Raw genomic sequence first — 17,500 nt, forward strand, 5'->3', positions numbered from 1 at the left:
GGTCGGAAGTAAGAAGGAAGAAAGAGAACATGAACGGAGGTACGGTAAAAGGAAGTTAGAGTGGTTGGACAGCAGAATGGAAGAAACGAAGTGGGAACGGGGATAAAGTAAGAGGATAAAAAAAACTGGGGGCGTTCAGGGGCCGAAATAACGCTGCGAAAAACCTTGAGTAATGAATGCCTACAGTGCACCACGTGAGATACATTGGCGGTAACAGCTCTTCTATGGGGTTGTTATTTATCTTCATTTTATCCAAGTGATAAAACCTTCATACTGGAAAGAAAACAATCTTCTATTATATTATATATTAATAAACTTACGAACGTAAGTTTAAGAGCAACAACATATAATTATAATAAGATATACATCTATGGAATATCACTATGCCGTAACCGGAAATTATATAATAAGTTAAAAGCCATAATCATGTATAGGATACTGTATTTTTCCTAAATACAAGCAGGTTAAAAACCTGTTGTTGACCATTTTGTATTCTGAAAAAATACAGCATCCTATACATGATTGTGGTTTTCAACTCAATGGATATGCAAATTTCATGCGAATGGAAATATACGTTATATGGCCTGTTTTTATTTCATGCGAAATGAAATATACGCTATATGGCCTGTTTTTATTTCATGCGATCGGAAATTTTATACGTCCACCTTTACGCCGGTATCATGCGAAATGAAATAAATTAGCTATATGGCCTTGTATTTCCTGCGATCGAAATATACGTCATATGACTGTTTTTAATTTCATGGCCGGAATATTGGAAATATACGCCTTTTTATTATGGCTGGTTATGATTTCGTGCGGATCGGAAATTTATACGTTTTTTTTTTTCTTAATGGCCTGTTTTTATTTCATGCGAAATTGAAATATACGCTATATGCCCGTTTTTATGTTCAATGGATTGCGAAATATACGTTATATGGCCTGTTTTTATTTCATGCGAAATGAAATATACGCTATATGGCCTGTTTTTATTTCATGCGATCGGAAATATACGTCATATGGCCTGTTTTTATTTCATGCGAAATGAAATATACGCTATATGGCCTGTTTTTATTTCATGCGATCGGAAATATACGTTATATGGCCTGTTTTTTTTATTTCAGCGGGGAAAGTGGAAATATACGCTTATATGGCCCGTTTTTAGTTTCATGCGATTGGAAATTATACGCTATTGATGGCCTGTTTTTATTTTTTTTCATGCGAAGAATGAAATATATCGCCTTTATAATGGCCTGTTTTTATTTCATGCGATCGGAAATATAAACGTAATTTTGGGCCTGTTTTGATTTCATGGAAAGGAAATAGACATTTCATATGGCCTGTTTTTTTAGTTTTCATGCGGGAAATGGAAATATACGTCTATTATGGCCTGTTTTTATTTCGATGCGAATGGAAAGATTACGCTATCATGGCCTGTTTTTCATTTCATGCGGAATTTGAAACATACGCTCTTAATGGCCTGGTTTTTAAAATTTCATACGATCGGAAATATACGTCATATGGTCTATTTTTATTTCCTGGGAAAGGAAATATGCGTTATATGGCTTGTTTTTATTCATGGCGAAGGAAATATTACGTTAATAATTTTTGCATGTTTCCATTTCTGCGAATGGAAATATAACGTTATTTATGCGGTGTAAATGCTATTTACGTTAAATATGCTGTTTTATCGATGGACGATGGGTTTTCACGGTATTATGGCCGTTTCATCATGGCGATTTGGAATGGTCGTATGGCCTGTTTCCATTTCATGCGAATGGAAATATACGTTGTATGGCCTGTTTTTATTTCATGGGAAAGGAAATATACGTTATATGGCCTGTTTCCATTTCATGGGAACGGAAATATACGTTATATGGCCTGTTTTCATTTCATGCGAATGGAAATATACGTTACATGGCCTGTTTCCATTTCATGCGAAAGGAAATATACATTATATGGCCTGTTTTTATTTCATGCGAATGGAAATATACGTTATATGGTCTAATTTTATTCCATGCGAAAGGAAATATACGTTATATGGCCTCTTTTTATTTATACGAACGGAAATATACGTTATATGGCCTATTTTCATTATTTTACCGAAACATTTCACCCTGGAGTATCTTCACGACACCCTTGGGAAACTATATTACGTGGACATGATGAAATTGAAACTTAATTTGAAACCTGATTATGTAAGCTCGTCTTTCCCGGCACCATCACTTTTGTAAATCCCACGAAAAGAATTCCACTCCATCGCCTTTGAAGACTTCCCCTCGTTGCAAGATGCAACAAAAATTTGCAGGGAAAAAGTTGCCAAGATGAGTTCGGTGCACGGCGAAGGTATGATTATTATTTTCCGAAATTTAATGATGATAATTCATACCCCATAGCGTTGTAGTCGTGATGGCCTTCAATAACTTCCTTGGATGTTATTTGTATAATGTATATAGTAAAATCAGATTTAGAAATGCAAGAGTATACATGCATGCATGCATGCATGAATGAAGATATAAATACATGCACAAATAGTACTCCTTCGGTTCACTAGTCTTCGTGGTTTTTGTATTTATTTATAGATTCATCAGTTTCCAAGTTTTCGTGATTCACTTACACACACACACACACACACACACACACACACACACACATATATAATATTATATATATATATATATATATATAGATATATATATATATATATATACCTATATATATAATATATATATATATACATACATACATTATACCTCCTCTCTCTCTCTCTCTCAGCGACGCGACGTTTGTTTTCGCGAACTGATTTTTTTACATCACACAAAAACAGAACGAAAACCGGTAAAAAAAAAAAAAAAAAAAAAAACCTTCTGCCACACTTCCCAACTAAGAATTTGACATAATTCGCTAAATTCGCTATTTTACGAAACAGATCTTCCATATCTCTGGCGAAATGAAGGTACCACCGTAAAAGCACAAACGTTAAGGACCAGTGTTCGCGGCGAAGATACCATCACTTCTACTTAATGGGAACGAAATGACGCGGTCTGGAAGACTGCCAAACTTCGAACTCGAATTGCGGTGAACTTTATTCCCGGTGCTTAACCTGGTTATTATAGGAGAGGTCATTCTGAATGGGGGTAAAAAGTTCCTGAGATGTAGCCTGCTATTGCACCAGTCCCAGGTTTAATTTTTTAGCCATGCCCCTAGGTTAAGTTGGGTTAGGGTAGGTTAGATTAGTAACTAGACAGCAATTTAAGTGTGGGAAGCATAATGAGATTAGTAACTAGATAATAATTTAGGTGTGGGAAACGTAACTACATTAGTAACTAGACTGTAATTTAGGTGTGGGGAATAAAAGAGATTATTTTCAAGATGATTCTATGGTTAATTTTTAAGATATGGCGTCCCGCTTTCTTCAGGGGAAGGTCCCAGTACTGGGTTACATCTCGGGGAAAAATGCGACCGAGATCAACGTTCCGCAATAACTGGTTCCTTCTGTAAACGTGAAGGTGATGGAGGCGAGTGTAATGATGATTCGCCTTAATATTACCGATTATATCGGGCAGGCGTGCGACGGGACCCCGACTGAGAGAATTGCTAATGACTTTTACGAGAAAATGAACGTTTAGCAACGTCTAACTACAGATGAGAAGGGAACTGGGATATAAAATCTAGGCCAAAAATCAAGCGCTGGCACCTACGAAGTCATTCAGCAGTAAAACGGAAACCAATCAAGGAGTTTTGAAAGGTGTAACAGGAGAGGAAATCCTCAAAGCACTTTCCCTACGAAACAATTGTTAGGAGAGGGTGGAAAGAAAGATGGAAAAAAGAGAACATGAACGGAGCTAAAATAAAAGGAATGAAAGGGACGTTGCAAGAAACCTTAAATAATGCTTACAAATGAGAAAGAGGCAAAGGTAAAAAGTTCTGGCATTCTGTGGAAGAAAATGGTATTAATTAAGTTAAGAATACGACCAAACAGTGGGAATATTAAGGTCATTTCAAACTATCATTTTTATATTTTCCCTTTCGAAAGGGCACATGCCTATATGTAGCCCTTAAGTTGTTTTTATTTCCATAAAGGGAAAATTCAGATGAATATTCTTTAAACCACGCCTATAATGAAGAGGGATAAAAAATATATTTTTTTTTAATGTGATCATATTTCTATGCAAATACTATTCGGATGTGCATGCATAATAATGTACATGCACAATAATGTAAGTATAAATCGGATAAAATACTTATAGTTTCAGTTTGAGCTAAAGATCAAATCAGGCATACTAATTTTGCGTGAATTTTAAGGCTGCCTATTAATTTTCATTGGCATTATTCTCTTTTAATATTGTTGTTAATTTGGTTTCTTCATTGTCTATACAGGCTATAACTTACTTCTTTACACACATATGTATATACAAACATACATACATGACTGGTAAAAATGTTTTGTTACAACAGAACTCCTTCTAATAAAAGGACCCCCTCTTTCTATATTTTGACGTTTTTATGGGCTCTTTTTAGTATACATACATACATACATACAGACATACATACATACATAAATACATACATACATACACACACACACACACACACACACACACACACACATATATATCTATATATAGATATATATATATATATCTCCACGTGTGTGCTTATGTCACAACTGTGGTTTTTCCATTTCCGTGTCAAACTATAACGTTGAATCATGAACAAATTCCACATAAGCAGACTCGTATAGAAAACGTTTGGCAAATGTCATATTCACTAAAGTAGGGGAGGAAAGAATTTAACTATTTAGCTCTCCTTAGCTTCTCCTTATGCAAATATTAACATTGAATATTCTGTCTGATATCCACAAAGGATTTTAAGCTGTTTAACCGTTTTTATTTTTTTATCTGGCGGTAATAAAGGTATCATTACAGAAGCTAATTCTATAGTGATACCTATTTTTGAGCCATGCAGAATGTGAATATCAATGTATGAAACTGCACATGTGGTGTAAACAAACGTCTACGGTCCATACAACCCACGTTTAACTTACTCTCCCTTCTCAACATCAAAACGCTTGTCTAACTTATAGTATGTTGTAATATGGTTTTATTTTGTTTATTTTTGTATCAACAGGTGTGGCCAACTCTGAGTATTCCATTTACGTACCAAAGAAAATAACCTGGCATTCTTTTGCACGTGAATCACACAGATAACCAAAGGCTTCCGACTCACACTACGCCTACGAAGTTGACGACTGTCGGCGATTTAAGCCAGCCACAGGAATCGTCTTACCTGTCATATGCCTCGAGGGCGTCATCCATCTGACCGTGCATATCCTGGTCGACAGCCGCCTTCAGGGCGGACTGCCACGCTTCGATTCTCCGCTCGACTCCTATATCCTCCATATCGGCTGGGCGCTGCGGACGGCTTTGTGTGGGTTTCTGGACGGCGGAGGAGGAGCTTTCACTCGAGGAGCGCCCCGACGAGAGGGCGGACCTGCTGATGGCCACAACGGTGCGGCGAACGTTCTTGGCCTTCCTCTTCACGGAGGTGACGATCCGCGTGACGGAGGAGGTGGAGGGGAGGGCGGCCTGGCGGGGGGGCCCGGGCTTGTCCACCACCACCGGTGCTGATTCGTAGTCGGCCGAATCCGTCTCGGAATCATACAGGATGGAGACCGACGCCGAACGAGAGAGAGAGAGCGGGTGGTGTTTGGGATGCTGGCGGGGAATGGTTGGGGTCACCTGGGAGGACGAAGTGGCGCTGAGCCTCGACAGCTGTCTCGTCAGCTGTGCTCTGTGAGGGGGAGGGGGAGGAGGGAAGTGATCTTGCAACGGATGGAGTTGCTGTTGCTGCTCTTCGGGAGGAAGTTGCTGCAGCTGCGTCTGATCCTGACGCAGAGGCCTGTGGCCAGGAGCTGGGTTTCTGCTGAAGGCGAAGGCTGTCGCCCCTTCGGTTTCGACTGGCGTGGGGTAAAAGGCGGACGTCGACGACAGAGGATGTTGCATGCGATGTCGGGTTCCGCCGTCGTCGTGCAAAACGGAGCCTGGCTCGGTGAGAGATAATGCCACTTCCTGGAAGCCCCTCCGCCTCATCCTATCCCACGCCCATGCCCACACCCGCGCCACAGGGCCGCACCCGCCATGGCTGTTGCTGCTGCCGCCCGTGCCACCGCCCACCTCGAGGAATTCAGATCAGGGCCACGCAGGGCCCCGTACCGGGAGCCGAGAAAGGGGGAGGAGGAATGATGCCACGTGCGTCGACCAAGGTGTTCTTCCAAGGCGCCACCTGCAGATTAAAAGGGGGACCTCCTCCCTCCGGAGGCTGCTGCGGCTCCTGTGGGTACGTACGGTGCTCGTCGTTTGCAACTAGAAATAATTCGTTTCCAGAACTGTCAGGTCAGTTGTCATTGGTATGCCCCTTTGTCATTTGGTCATGTCTCCGTTACACTTGTAAAATATTCACTATAAAAACCAAAATAAAATGTAAAATAAATGTTCACTCATTCCATATTCATCTTCATGGAATTATGCACTGAGCAGGTATTTGTTCCTTGCAGAGGAAGTGGTTATCAGAATTCCTCTATCACGGTTCTTCCACAGGTGGCGTATTGCATTACAGCTCACTTGGGCATTGTATCAATTCGGGAATGTTTTTCTCCTTTCGTTTCTTCTATTATCTTTTTTTTTAGTTTGTTACAACAAGGTCACAGATATCACAAACGGCACTCACGATGAAGTCACTCCTATTCCTAAACCAATCACTGGAATCTCCTGTTTACAAATCCAGCTCTTGGAATTCCAGACCGCTCTCGCAAGAATTCCATGCACTCCACAACTTAACAAACAGTTTCCACTTGTCGTTCTGTTCCAGCTTTTCTCCTTCCAGTCACGATCACTCTTTCGACTATAACTGGATTCCTCGCGAATATTTAAGGGAGGGGGGGAGGGGGTGGGGGCACGATTCAGGCCACGGAGGAGGAGGAGGAGGACATCTGTCGCAATTAATGGGCGAAGATAAAATCCCGGAAAAGGGGGATAAAGGAAGCTACAGCAGGTAGCAACTACATAACTTCACCGACGTGGGTATGAATGAGCGAAAGTAACGTATCCTCGACACTCCAACGACAACGAAAGAGGAACGCGTTAGTGAACGGGTGACTTTAACCCAGAGGAAAGCTAAAACGCGCTGGAAATCGGGCCGGATGGATAAAAGCTGTGGTCGGTGCGACGAGCTGCTCGCTCCACGGGTGACTGGAATGGAGGTAGAGCAGCGCTGGAAGAGAAGAGAGAGAGAGTAACGTCACTCCAGCCAGGTACACTGGTGGAGAGTGACTGGGGTGTCTCGTGTTGGTGGTGACCGGTTCGGCCTCCCTCCACCTCTTCCTCCTCCTCCTCCTCCTCCTCCTCCTCCTCCTCCGCTTCCTCCTCCTCCACCTCCTCCTCCGTTTCTCCACCTCTCTCTCTCTCTCTCTCTCTCTCTCTCTCTCGTCTGACCTGGAACGAGGAATTTTGGGAAATTTCCCCTCCCCTTTGCTCGCATGCCGCTGGAAATGCTCCCACAATATCTGATAACTCAGTTTACACCTGTGTCTTCCCTCCCGCTGTTTATATTCCCCGGGACTCACTGCTTTTCAGCCGCCAGGAATCAGAGAGGAGCTTTAATGAAACGGCGAGAAATCACTGGAAATTTACGGAAGATTCATAAGGAGGGGAAACAGCCTGAACGAGCAAGCCTGCCTTTGCATGCATGCAAAAAAAAAAAAAAAAAAAAACAAAAAAAAAAAAAAAAAAAAAAAAAAAAAGAAAAGTGGGGGGTTGGAAGCTCCCACGCGACAGGAACCTACTACAGCTCGAGAGCAACCTTCGTTTTGCTCAATGGTTCGATAAATACCTAAGCCGTTCGCTCACCTGCTTGTTTATTCATCGCAGTTAAACATCAATTATGACGCAATTCGCCTCACGACGTCTTCTATTCTTAGCCCGTCCTTTTTTTATTTTTATTTATTTATTTTTTTTTTTTTGAGTTGTTGAGGAAACGAGTCTTACGAGTTTTTTTCCACCTGGACTCATTTGCTCATATGAATACGAAAACTATCTACGCCGAGAACAAAGTCACCCATAGCCCAAATAAGGGAGAGAGAGAGAGAGAGATAGAGAGAGAGAGAAGAGAGGAGGAAAAGAGAGAAGAGAGAGAGAGAGAGAAGAAGGAATCGAACGAAATCCATCTCAACGCCAAAATGAAGAACAAAGTCCCACCATAGCCCAATTAGGGAGAGAGAGCGAGAGAGAGCAGGAGTAGAGAGAGAGAGATAGAAGAATCAGAGAGAGTAGAGAGAGAGGAAGAGAATCGAACGAAATCCATCTGCAACGCCATATAAGGAACAAATTCACATAGCCAAAATAAGGAGAGAGAGCAGAGAAGAGAGAGGAGAGTTATAGAGTATGAGAAGAATCGACGAAATCATCTCAACGCCAATGAAGGTATAAAAGGAAGAGAAATTTTAAGGAAAACGCTGGAGAGAGATAGAGATAGTAGAGAAGAGAGAATGATTAAGTAATGAGGATCTGAAGAAGAAAAGTTTGTCCAGGGAACGCTTGCACCAAATAAGCGGTAAGTCAAAAGATTTTCTTCGGGGTTGGTGGGAGGAGGGCGGGGTTGGTGGGGGGTGGGGGAATGGTGGAAGGGGGTGAGGGAATAGTGGAGGGGGTGGGAGGATGATGTCCATAGGGCAATGAAGGTTAGGTGTTCCATTTTTTTTTTTTTTTTTTTTTTCGAAATCCTTCATATTCCTTTTTATAGCGTCCTTAGTTTGACGACCTGGTGTAAGTTTTTTTTTTTTTTTTTTTTTTAATCGTTCTAGACTTTAAAAATGTTGCCGTTATTCAGAGGTACTGATTAACTCCGTCTTTAATGGAAATTTCGATATGTTACAGTATCAAAAGCCGAGACACTGTGACTGGAAAAACTCAAAACATAAAAAAAAAAATAAATAAAAAAAATGAGATACGCCAGTTCGTCTAAACAGGGACGAATTCATAGTCCTTCATACCCATTATGAGTTACGTCAGCAAAAGGATGAATCACTGGGGAATATTCATGCGAAAAACAATGAAGGACATTTGAGAGCGACTTTCAAAGATAACATCTGCTTTTTGAAAATCCATAAAAATGGTGATGAATGAAGTGAGTTTTTTAAAATCATTAAGGAGCGTAAAATGGTTTTAAAAAAGTAACAGCAACGAATACCCAATAAAAAAAATTATACGCAATAGAAAAAGAGACAGGAAATCACGCGATTTTCAAAGATAACATATGCTTTTTGAAAATCCATAAAAATGGTGATAAATGAAGTGAATTTGAAAAAATTATTATTGAGCGTAAAATAGTTTAAAAAAGTTATCTAACAGCAACGAATACCCAATAATAAAAATATACGCAATAGACAAAAAGACAGGAAATCACGCTGGCAGAACCATACAAATAAAGTGTCAACAGTATAAAAAATATTGAGAACAGAAGGAAGTGACAAGAAAATCAATGAATAACCCGAGGAGTTGATAAATAAGGAAATGACGAAATAAAAAAAAAAACTTTCAATAAATAACGAAACTACGAAATAAATAACTTTTTCTGCAGGCGAAGTAGACGAAAATAAATTGGTGGCCGCAACGCCCTCTCTGGTTGGGGAGCTTATAAAAAAATTTGTATATTTTTGTATATTTTCTTTTGCCCCCCTCCAGCAGCTAATATATTTACCAGAAAAACAAGAAAAGGTCCAGATTTATTTTTTCCCACAACGAACGTTCTGTTTCAGCCAATTTCATTTGGTTAGGATGGAAAGAAAGTCCGCGGGTTTGTTAGAGGAAAGTCAGCGTTTTCTAAAAGGAAGTCAGTGTTTTCTAAACGAAAGTCAGGTTTTTTTAGAAGTCATCATTTTCTAAAAGAAAGTCAGCGTTTTCTTAAAGAACGTCTGCTTTTCCTAAAAGAAAGTCTGCGTTTCTTGAAGAAAGTCGGCGTTCTTTAAAAGAAAGTGAGCGTTTTCCAAAAGAAACTCGCGTTTTCTAAAAATACAAAACAAAAAGTCAGCGTTTACTTGAAGAGTCAGCATTTTCTAGAAGAAAGTCAGCTTTTTCTTGAAGAAAGTCAGCGTTTTCTAGAAGAAAGTCTGTGTTTTCTAAAAAGAAAAATGATGTTTTCTGAAAGAAAGTCGGCGTTGTCTAGAAGAAAGTCGGTGTTTTCTAAAAGAAAATCGATGTTTTCTGAAAGAAAGTCAGCGTTTTCTAGAAGAAAGTCGGTGTTTTCTAAAAGGAAAATCGATGTTTTTTGAAAGAAAGTCAGCATTTTCTACAATGAGCATTTTCTAGAAGAAATTCAGCGTTTTCCGAAGAAGAATACTTTTCCCCCAGTGGTATGGGGACCACGACTGGCGAAGGTGCCAGATCCTTATCCAGGAGTCCCTCCCTAAGCCACAAATAAATCCCCCCCCCCCACAACCACCATCGCCCTAGGGATGCCCCCCCCCCAAAGCCAAGATGACCAAAAAGCCTCATGAAGAGGCGCGGAATAACTGAATCAATAAAACAAGAGATAGAGGAGCAAAGAATTCACATCACTGAAATGATTGATTAGAAGTGCGAAAGAAACTGGTTAACACTCGAGTTAACAACTCCTCTGTTAACAACTCCCACGCATAATCCTTGGGGCACCAAATTAGAGAGAATTCCACGACAGTCACCGAAGACAGATAAAGACAAGGAAGCAAGACAGGAATCCCATTAGAGATACGGAAATAGGTAGATGTTTAGGAATCCCATTAGAGATACGGAAATAGGTAGATGTTTAGGAATCCCATTAGAGATACGGAAATAGGTAGATGTTTAGGAATCCCATTAGAGATACGGAAATAGGTAGATGTTTAGGAACCCATTAGAGATACGGAAATAGGTAGATGTTTAGGAATCCCATTAGAGATACGGGAAAAGGTAGATGTTTAGGAATCTCAGTAGAGATAATAGGTAGAAGCTTAGGAATCTCATTAGAGATAATAGGTAGAAGCTAGGAATCCCATTAAAGATACGGAAATAGGTAGAGGTAGCGAAGAAAGTTAAAACAGCGAAACTCAGCAAAAGGACCTTGGAACGAGCGTCGAAGCCTTAAGCAGTGATAAAGGAAGTGAATAGTTAATGGCCAATCGACAGATGATAATGCCACCATACAAGAATAACATAATGTTGAAATTGACGCATCCCTTTCATACGAGATGAAAAAGACAATATATGGGATTAGAGGGAACTCGAAAGTACACTTGACACCGAAGAAATGGTCGCTTGCGAGGCTAAACGATTACGTAAAGTGCAATAGATAAAATAACTTTTAAAAATACCTTCTTTTTTGGTGAAATTTTGTTTAGAGATAAAAAAAAGAATCCACTTCTAAGGTTTTTTATGCCATGCTTTTCAAGACTTAAGGTTTGGGGATTACTAGCACCGAACTCATGGAATCCTCTCTCTCTCTCTCTCTCTCTCTCTCTCTCTCTCTCTCTCTCTCTCTCTCTCTCTCTCTTCATTCTTAATGTTAAATTTTGACAGGGTAAGGTACACCAAACAACCTCCTCTGTGTAAAACAAAGTGTCTATTGAAATCTCTCCCTGTTTCTACACATGGAAGAATCTGTACCCAAACAAAAGCACGTCGCTATCATGATGATGACCATAACAGTGACTCATGGTGATTATGAGACTTGGAGATAATCATAACAACAATATTAACCCGTAAACATCTTAAAATAGAATCTAAAGCTGCCCAAGAGGTTAAAACACCTGGTAAATATAGTGAGTTTGCATTTGTATAAAGTCAGTTAAAAATGACATACATTTTAGATGTAATATATATATATATATATGTGTGTGTATATATATATATATATATATATATATATATATATATATGTATATATGAGAGAGAGAGAGAGAGAGAGAGAGAGAGAGAGAGAGAGCATACAAATACTGAAAAAATACTTGTGTTCTAAAAGTAACCTGTGAGAGAGAGAGAGAGAGAGAGAGAGAGAGAGAGAGAGAGAGAGAGAATAAGTACATACAATAATTTTTACAACAATTGTGTGTGCATTTTTAACTATCTAAAAACGGAGAGAGAGAGAGAGAGAGAGAGAGAGAGAGAGAGAGAGAGAGAGGAGAGACTACATGCGTGCGTGTATGTGTGAGTGACTGACCTCGTCCGGTATGTAAATCAGAGTATAAATATTTCAAGAGTATTGAAACAACAGCTCCCCGATGGGAGCAGTGGTCACGAAAGGCGAGGAGTAAAAGTAGCCGCAAGTTTCTTTTTTATTTTTTTTTTTGTGTGTGAAGGGGAAGGGGGTAGGGGAGAGGGTGAGGCCGAGTCAGGGAATCTAGCTCACATTTACACATTTTCCTGACGCGAGGATCTCTCTCTGTCTCTGTCTCTCTTTCTCTCTCTCTCTCGTCATTATTTTTCTTTAGTTCATAAAGTCAATTCTGTTGGAAAGTCCCCTTATCTCTAAAATGGCGATGCTCTCCCTTCTCAAATGTTATTTATAACTTAAATTTCACTCTTAGGTTCAATATCGCTACATTTACCCGCTTAAAATCACTTATACTTTCAGTTTCATTCATTGTTCCTTACATTTGCATATACGCGTTTTTACCCATAGCTACTTTTCATTCACCAAGTCGCCTTTATCAATGAACTTTCAATGGAACCTTTTGCAACATTACCCTAAAAAATTAGTTTTCGATAAGAACTTATTACAAATTCTTATGAATAGCGACCATACGGAAAAGATTTTAGAAAAAGCTTTATTTTACGAAAAGATTTTAGAAAACGCTTTATTTTATGAAAACTTTAGAAAACGGTTTATTTCAGGAAAAGACCTTAGGAAACGCATATTTTAGAAAAAGACTTTAGAAAAGGCTTTATTTTAGGAAAGACTTTAGAAAACGCTTTATTCTATGACAAACTTTAGAAAACTTTTTATTTTAATAAAAAGACTTTAGAAAACGCTTTATTTATGAAAAGACTTTGGAAAACGCTTCATTTTAGGAAAAAGCTTTACAAACCGGTTTATTTTTATTTTTTGCAGAGTCTGTATTCTATACGAACCAAAGAAGAATTTCTTTTTCCCATACCCTTCTCGTCCCCGTAGGTGGGTAGCGCCGTCAGTGCACTAGACGCGGTGCACTGTAAGCATTATCAAAGGTTGTTTATCACAACTTTATAGCTATTGACTTTTCTCCCATCCCACTTCCTTTCTTCAATCTTGCTGTCCAATCACCCCTCAACAACACCCCCAACCCAACATCCTCTTTTCCCTATCTAAAGCGCTGAGTAGCTGAAAGTCCCCCACCCAAATGGATGATTTTATAGCCGAATTTTCATAGATCGCATCAAATTCTAATAACAATCAAGTGGATTCGATTTAGCAACATAGCCTCTAAAATTTCATGATGTCTATATAGAGGCAGATTGTGCGTTGCGAAAATCATCTTATTTAGGCCAAAGATTTTTTTTATCTTAATAATTTCAAGGTTCAAAAAAGTAGAAAGACAATTTTTACAAACGCATTTGTTTAGAAATGTGAATAAATCTCTCTCTCTTCTCTCTCTCTCTCTCTCTCTCAGCAGGAGCAGAGATTTATTCATATTAAAAAATTTCGATGCACAAAAACGATGACTAAGAACTTTTACAACAGTATTTGTTTATAAAAGTTAATCTCTCTCTCTCTCTCTCTCTCTCTCTCTCTCTCTCTCTCTCTCTCTCATAGGGCAGAAAATATTTTTTTAAATTTAAAGGCTCAAAAAGGATGAACACATCTCTGACAACCTCAGCTGAAATGATAAAAATGACGAATCTCTCTCTCTCTCTCCTCGAAATTCATATTGCGTCCGTGTTTAAATAGAATCTCGCATGGACGAACACAAAGAGCAATATGAGCCACGTAAGCAAATTTTAAAAGGACCATAACTCCCAGTGCATTATGGAAAACATTTTTCATGTAAACTATTTATTGTGAGTGGACAGGCAGACTTGACGTCACTCGGCAACCTTTAATTTATCGTAATAAATAGCACTTCTTTGCGTATCATATACGTAAATATATATATATCAATAGATATATTATAATAATATATTAATATATATAATAATTATATATATAGATATTTATATAGATATACATTATAATACATAAAATATTTCTCATTTGTATGACAGACACTTTACATGACTCAGTACCTTCCATCATCATTACAGATCGAACAACTTCGCGCACAAGTCAAATAAAAGCCTAAAAGCACGAAAAGGTGATACATATATATAGACAGACAATCATACCAGAGAAGCTAAAAGTCTATCGTCATTTTTGTGTACTGTGTGAATAAATATACAACAGACGACCAGCGGCCGAGTGGATAGCCGGAATAAACAAAGGCTCTTGAGGTGAACCCAAGAGGTAGTAGAGATGTCGGGATATGCCTCTGTAAATAAAGCTGTCAGTGGGAATATGTTTCTTTTATATATATATATATATATATATATATATATATATATATATATATATATATACATATATATATATATATACAAAATACACATTATACATGTATATATACACACATGAGGAAAGATGCAACTTTCTCCTGTAAGGCCACAAAAACAATGTATTTTCTCACTTTTCCAAAGGAATACATACATACATACATACATACATACATACACACACATGTATACCTATTCCTTAACCCTTTTCCAATCTTCTCCAGCCCCTCCTCTTCAAGTAATATCTATCCTCTCTTTTTTCCTTTCCTCCACATCCTGTCATCCTTCCAGGTGCCTATCCTTTTTACCAGTCCTCTCTATCCTCTCATTTTCCTTCCCTCCCCCATCCCCCAGTCCATTTTTCATTCCTCCCCCATCCCCCAGGCTTCCAGCTGCCTATACTTTTTCCAGTCATCTCTATCCTCTCTTTTTCCTTTCCCCCACATCCTCTCATCCTTCTAGCTGCCTATCCTTTTTCCAAGCCTCTCTATTCTCTCTTTTCCTTTCTCCCACATCCTCTCATCCTTCCAGCTGCCTATCCTTTTTCCAGTCCCTCTCTCTTTCCTTTCCCCCCTACATCCTTTCATCCTTCCAGCTGCCTATCCTTTTGTCAAAGGGACCCTGCGTGGATAAATTGATTCGGGAATTCCGGGAATCCCTGAATCACCGGGAATTCCTGGAACCTCTGAATCAACACGGGACCATATTCCCAAGCTTCACAAAGAAGGTGTACAAAGATGGACGTCTCAAAAAGTTCAAAGAATAAAGTTCTAAAAGGTCTGTCTGACCAGGAAATACTGAACGTGAACTTCAGAAGTTGTAAGAACGAAACTTTTTTTTTTTTTTTTTTTTTTTTGGCAAATGGGCCTTTCGTTACATTTAGATAATGGATGGGGATGGGAGGAAGGATAGGATAGAAGGATGGTGAAGAGTATAACGGAAGGATTTGGAAAGAAAAGGACAAGGAAAAAAAAACTGTCATAAACTTAAATTGTGAGATCGAAAGTACTTTTTTTTCTTGCATGATTTTAGACTAATGGCCCTTTCGTGCTTTTTAATGTTTGGATGAAAGAGAGAAGGGCAGAAGGATAGAAGGAGGATAGAACGGTAGGATTGGGAAGGGAAAAAGAAAAAAAATCTGAAAAAAATTTCTAACTTTTAGTTTTGCCTGATTTTAGACAAATCGGGGCCTTTCGTGATATATAACGATTGGATGGATATGGGAAAGAGGATAGGATAGAAGGATGATGGGAGATTAAGACAGGACTCAGAAGGAAAAAGGAGGAGAAAAAAAAAAACTTCGGTCATTAAGTTGGGTTACAGATTACTGTCCTTATCCTAGCATACAGCACGTTCAGAGAGTAACCACACTTGTAAGGTAAGTAGAAGGTGATGTGTGACATTCTAACGTGGATTTTGTGATTATATATATATATATATATATATATATATATATATATATATATATATATATATATATATATATATATATACATATAAACCTTTATTTTCTGCTTGTACACCACCAGGAAAATCACAGCTACCTTTTACACACACACACACACACACACACACACACACACATATATATATATATATATATATATATATATATATATATATATACTGCCTCTATGCACCGCCAGGAAAACCACAGCTACCATTTTCATAGAACCATTGTTAGCATTATCAAATCACGCACCCTTGTGATATAACACACCAAAATTCCAGCTGTGTCTGTAATTACAACTGACGTGCCTTCCCTAAAATAAAGGTTTTACTTTTGTTTGTTAGCTACCCTCCATGTGAAAGCAGGGCAGCTTGGTGGGAGGAGGAAGGGGGGGGGGGGGTGATGAGAGAGTTGGGAACTCTTATCAGAAGCATTAACGGCAACAGAACAAAAAATTAAAACTATAAAAAGTATTATGGCCAAAGGCCTACTTTGGAAAGCTGCCAGATACCTCTTGATATGGGATTCCGTAGGCGTTGCTTACTACAATTGCTACGACAAAGCTTTGAAACCTTTCCTCTGTTTCTTTTAATTAAAGAATTTGTATTCACAAGTAGACTGAAACTGTACGATCGTTATCCCTACCACCCTCTCTCTCTCTCTCTCTCTCTCTCTCTCTCTCTCTCTCTCTCTCTCTCTCTACGTTCTCCTCTATTTCTATTAAGAAAAATGTTGTCTTCACATGTAGATCATGACTGTAAGATCTCTCTCTCGCTCTCTCTCTCTCTCTCTCGACGTTCAACGCTATTTCTGTCAGGGAAAATATTGTATTCAAATGTAAATAAAGACTGTAAGATCTCTCTCTCTCTCTCTCTCTCTCTCTCTCTCTCTCTCTCTCTCTCTCTCTCTCTCTCTCTCTCGACGTTTTCCTCTATTTAATTTGAAAAATCTTCGTATTAAGAAATTGATTAAGACTGTACGATAATCATCTCTCTCTCTCTCATTTCTTTTAAAAAGATATACTCACATGTAGTTTACGACTGTAAGATCATTCTCTCTCTCTCTCTCTCTCTCTCTCTCTCTCTCTCTCTCTCTCTCTCTCCCGTACAGTAAAACATAAAAATCTCTCCTCCATCACAGGATATAGGTTTACCTGGCTCAGGGGATCACGTGACGAGAGCTTAGGTAAGAATGAACCTCCTGTACTTGAGGAGAGCTCCATTACCTTATGGTTTGTATGTTTTTTCTCTTTCTTTCTTTCTTTTTTCTCGTTTCCATTTTTGCGTCTTCTTCTTCGTCCTAAAAGACAGCAACAGGACTGTGTATATTTTTGACCAAGCTAAATGTTTCTACTTTTGTTTAAAGGTGCTTTTTGTGTATATTTAATCAAGCTAAATGTTGTTTCCGCTTTTGTTTAAAGATGTTCTTTGTGCATATTTGATCAAGCTAAATGTTGTTTCCGCTTTTGTTTAAAGATGTT

The 17,500-nt window shown here is 38.8% G+C and overlaps 1 protein-coding gene across 3 annotated transcripts in view; it reads right to left on the bottom strand.

Annotated features, from left to right (window-relative positions):
- Positions 1–17,500, bottom strand: part of LOC135218388 (axin interactor, dorsalization-associated protein-like) — a 379,405-nt gene that overhangs the window by 253,619 nt on the left and 108,286 nt on the right. Inside the window, exon 1 of one of the 3 annotated variants that reach the window (XM_064254679.1) lies at positions 5,287–7,311. The exons of the other annotated variants lie outside the window; for them this stretch is intronic. Within the exon in view, the coding sequence (XP_064110749.1) occupies positions 5,287–6,089 (803 nt within the window). The 5' untranslated portion in view covers positions 6,090–7,311. Of the gene's footprint in view, positions 1–5,286; positions 7,312–17,500 lie in introns of those variants that run through there. 3 annotated transcript variants of the gene reach the window in all.

This window comes from Macrobrachium nipponense, chromosome 9 (genome assembly GCF_015104395.2).
Source record: "Macrobrachium nipponense isolate FS-2020 chromosome 9, ASM1510439v2, whole genome shotgun sequence".
Taxonomy (NCBI): domain Eukaryota; kingdom Metazoa; phylum Arthropoda; class Malacostraca; order Decapoda; family Palaemonidae; genus Macrobrachium; species Macrobrachium nipponense.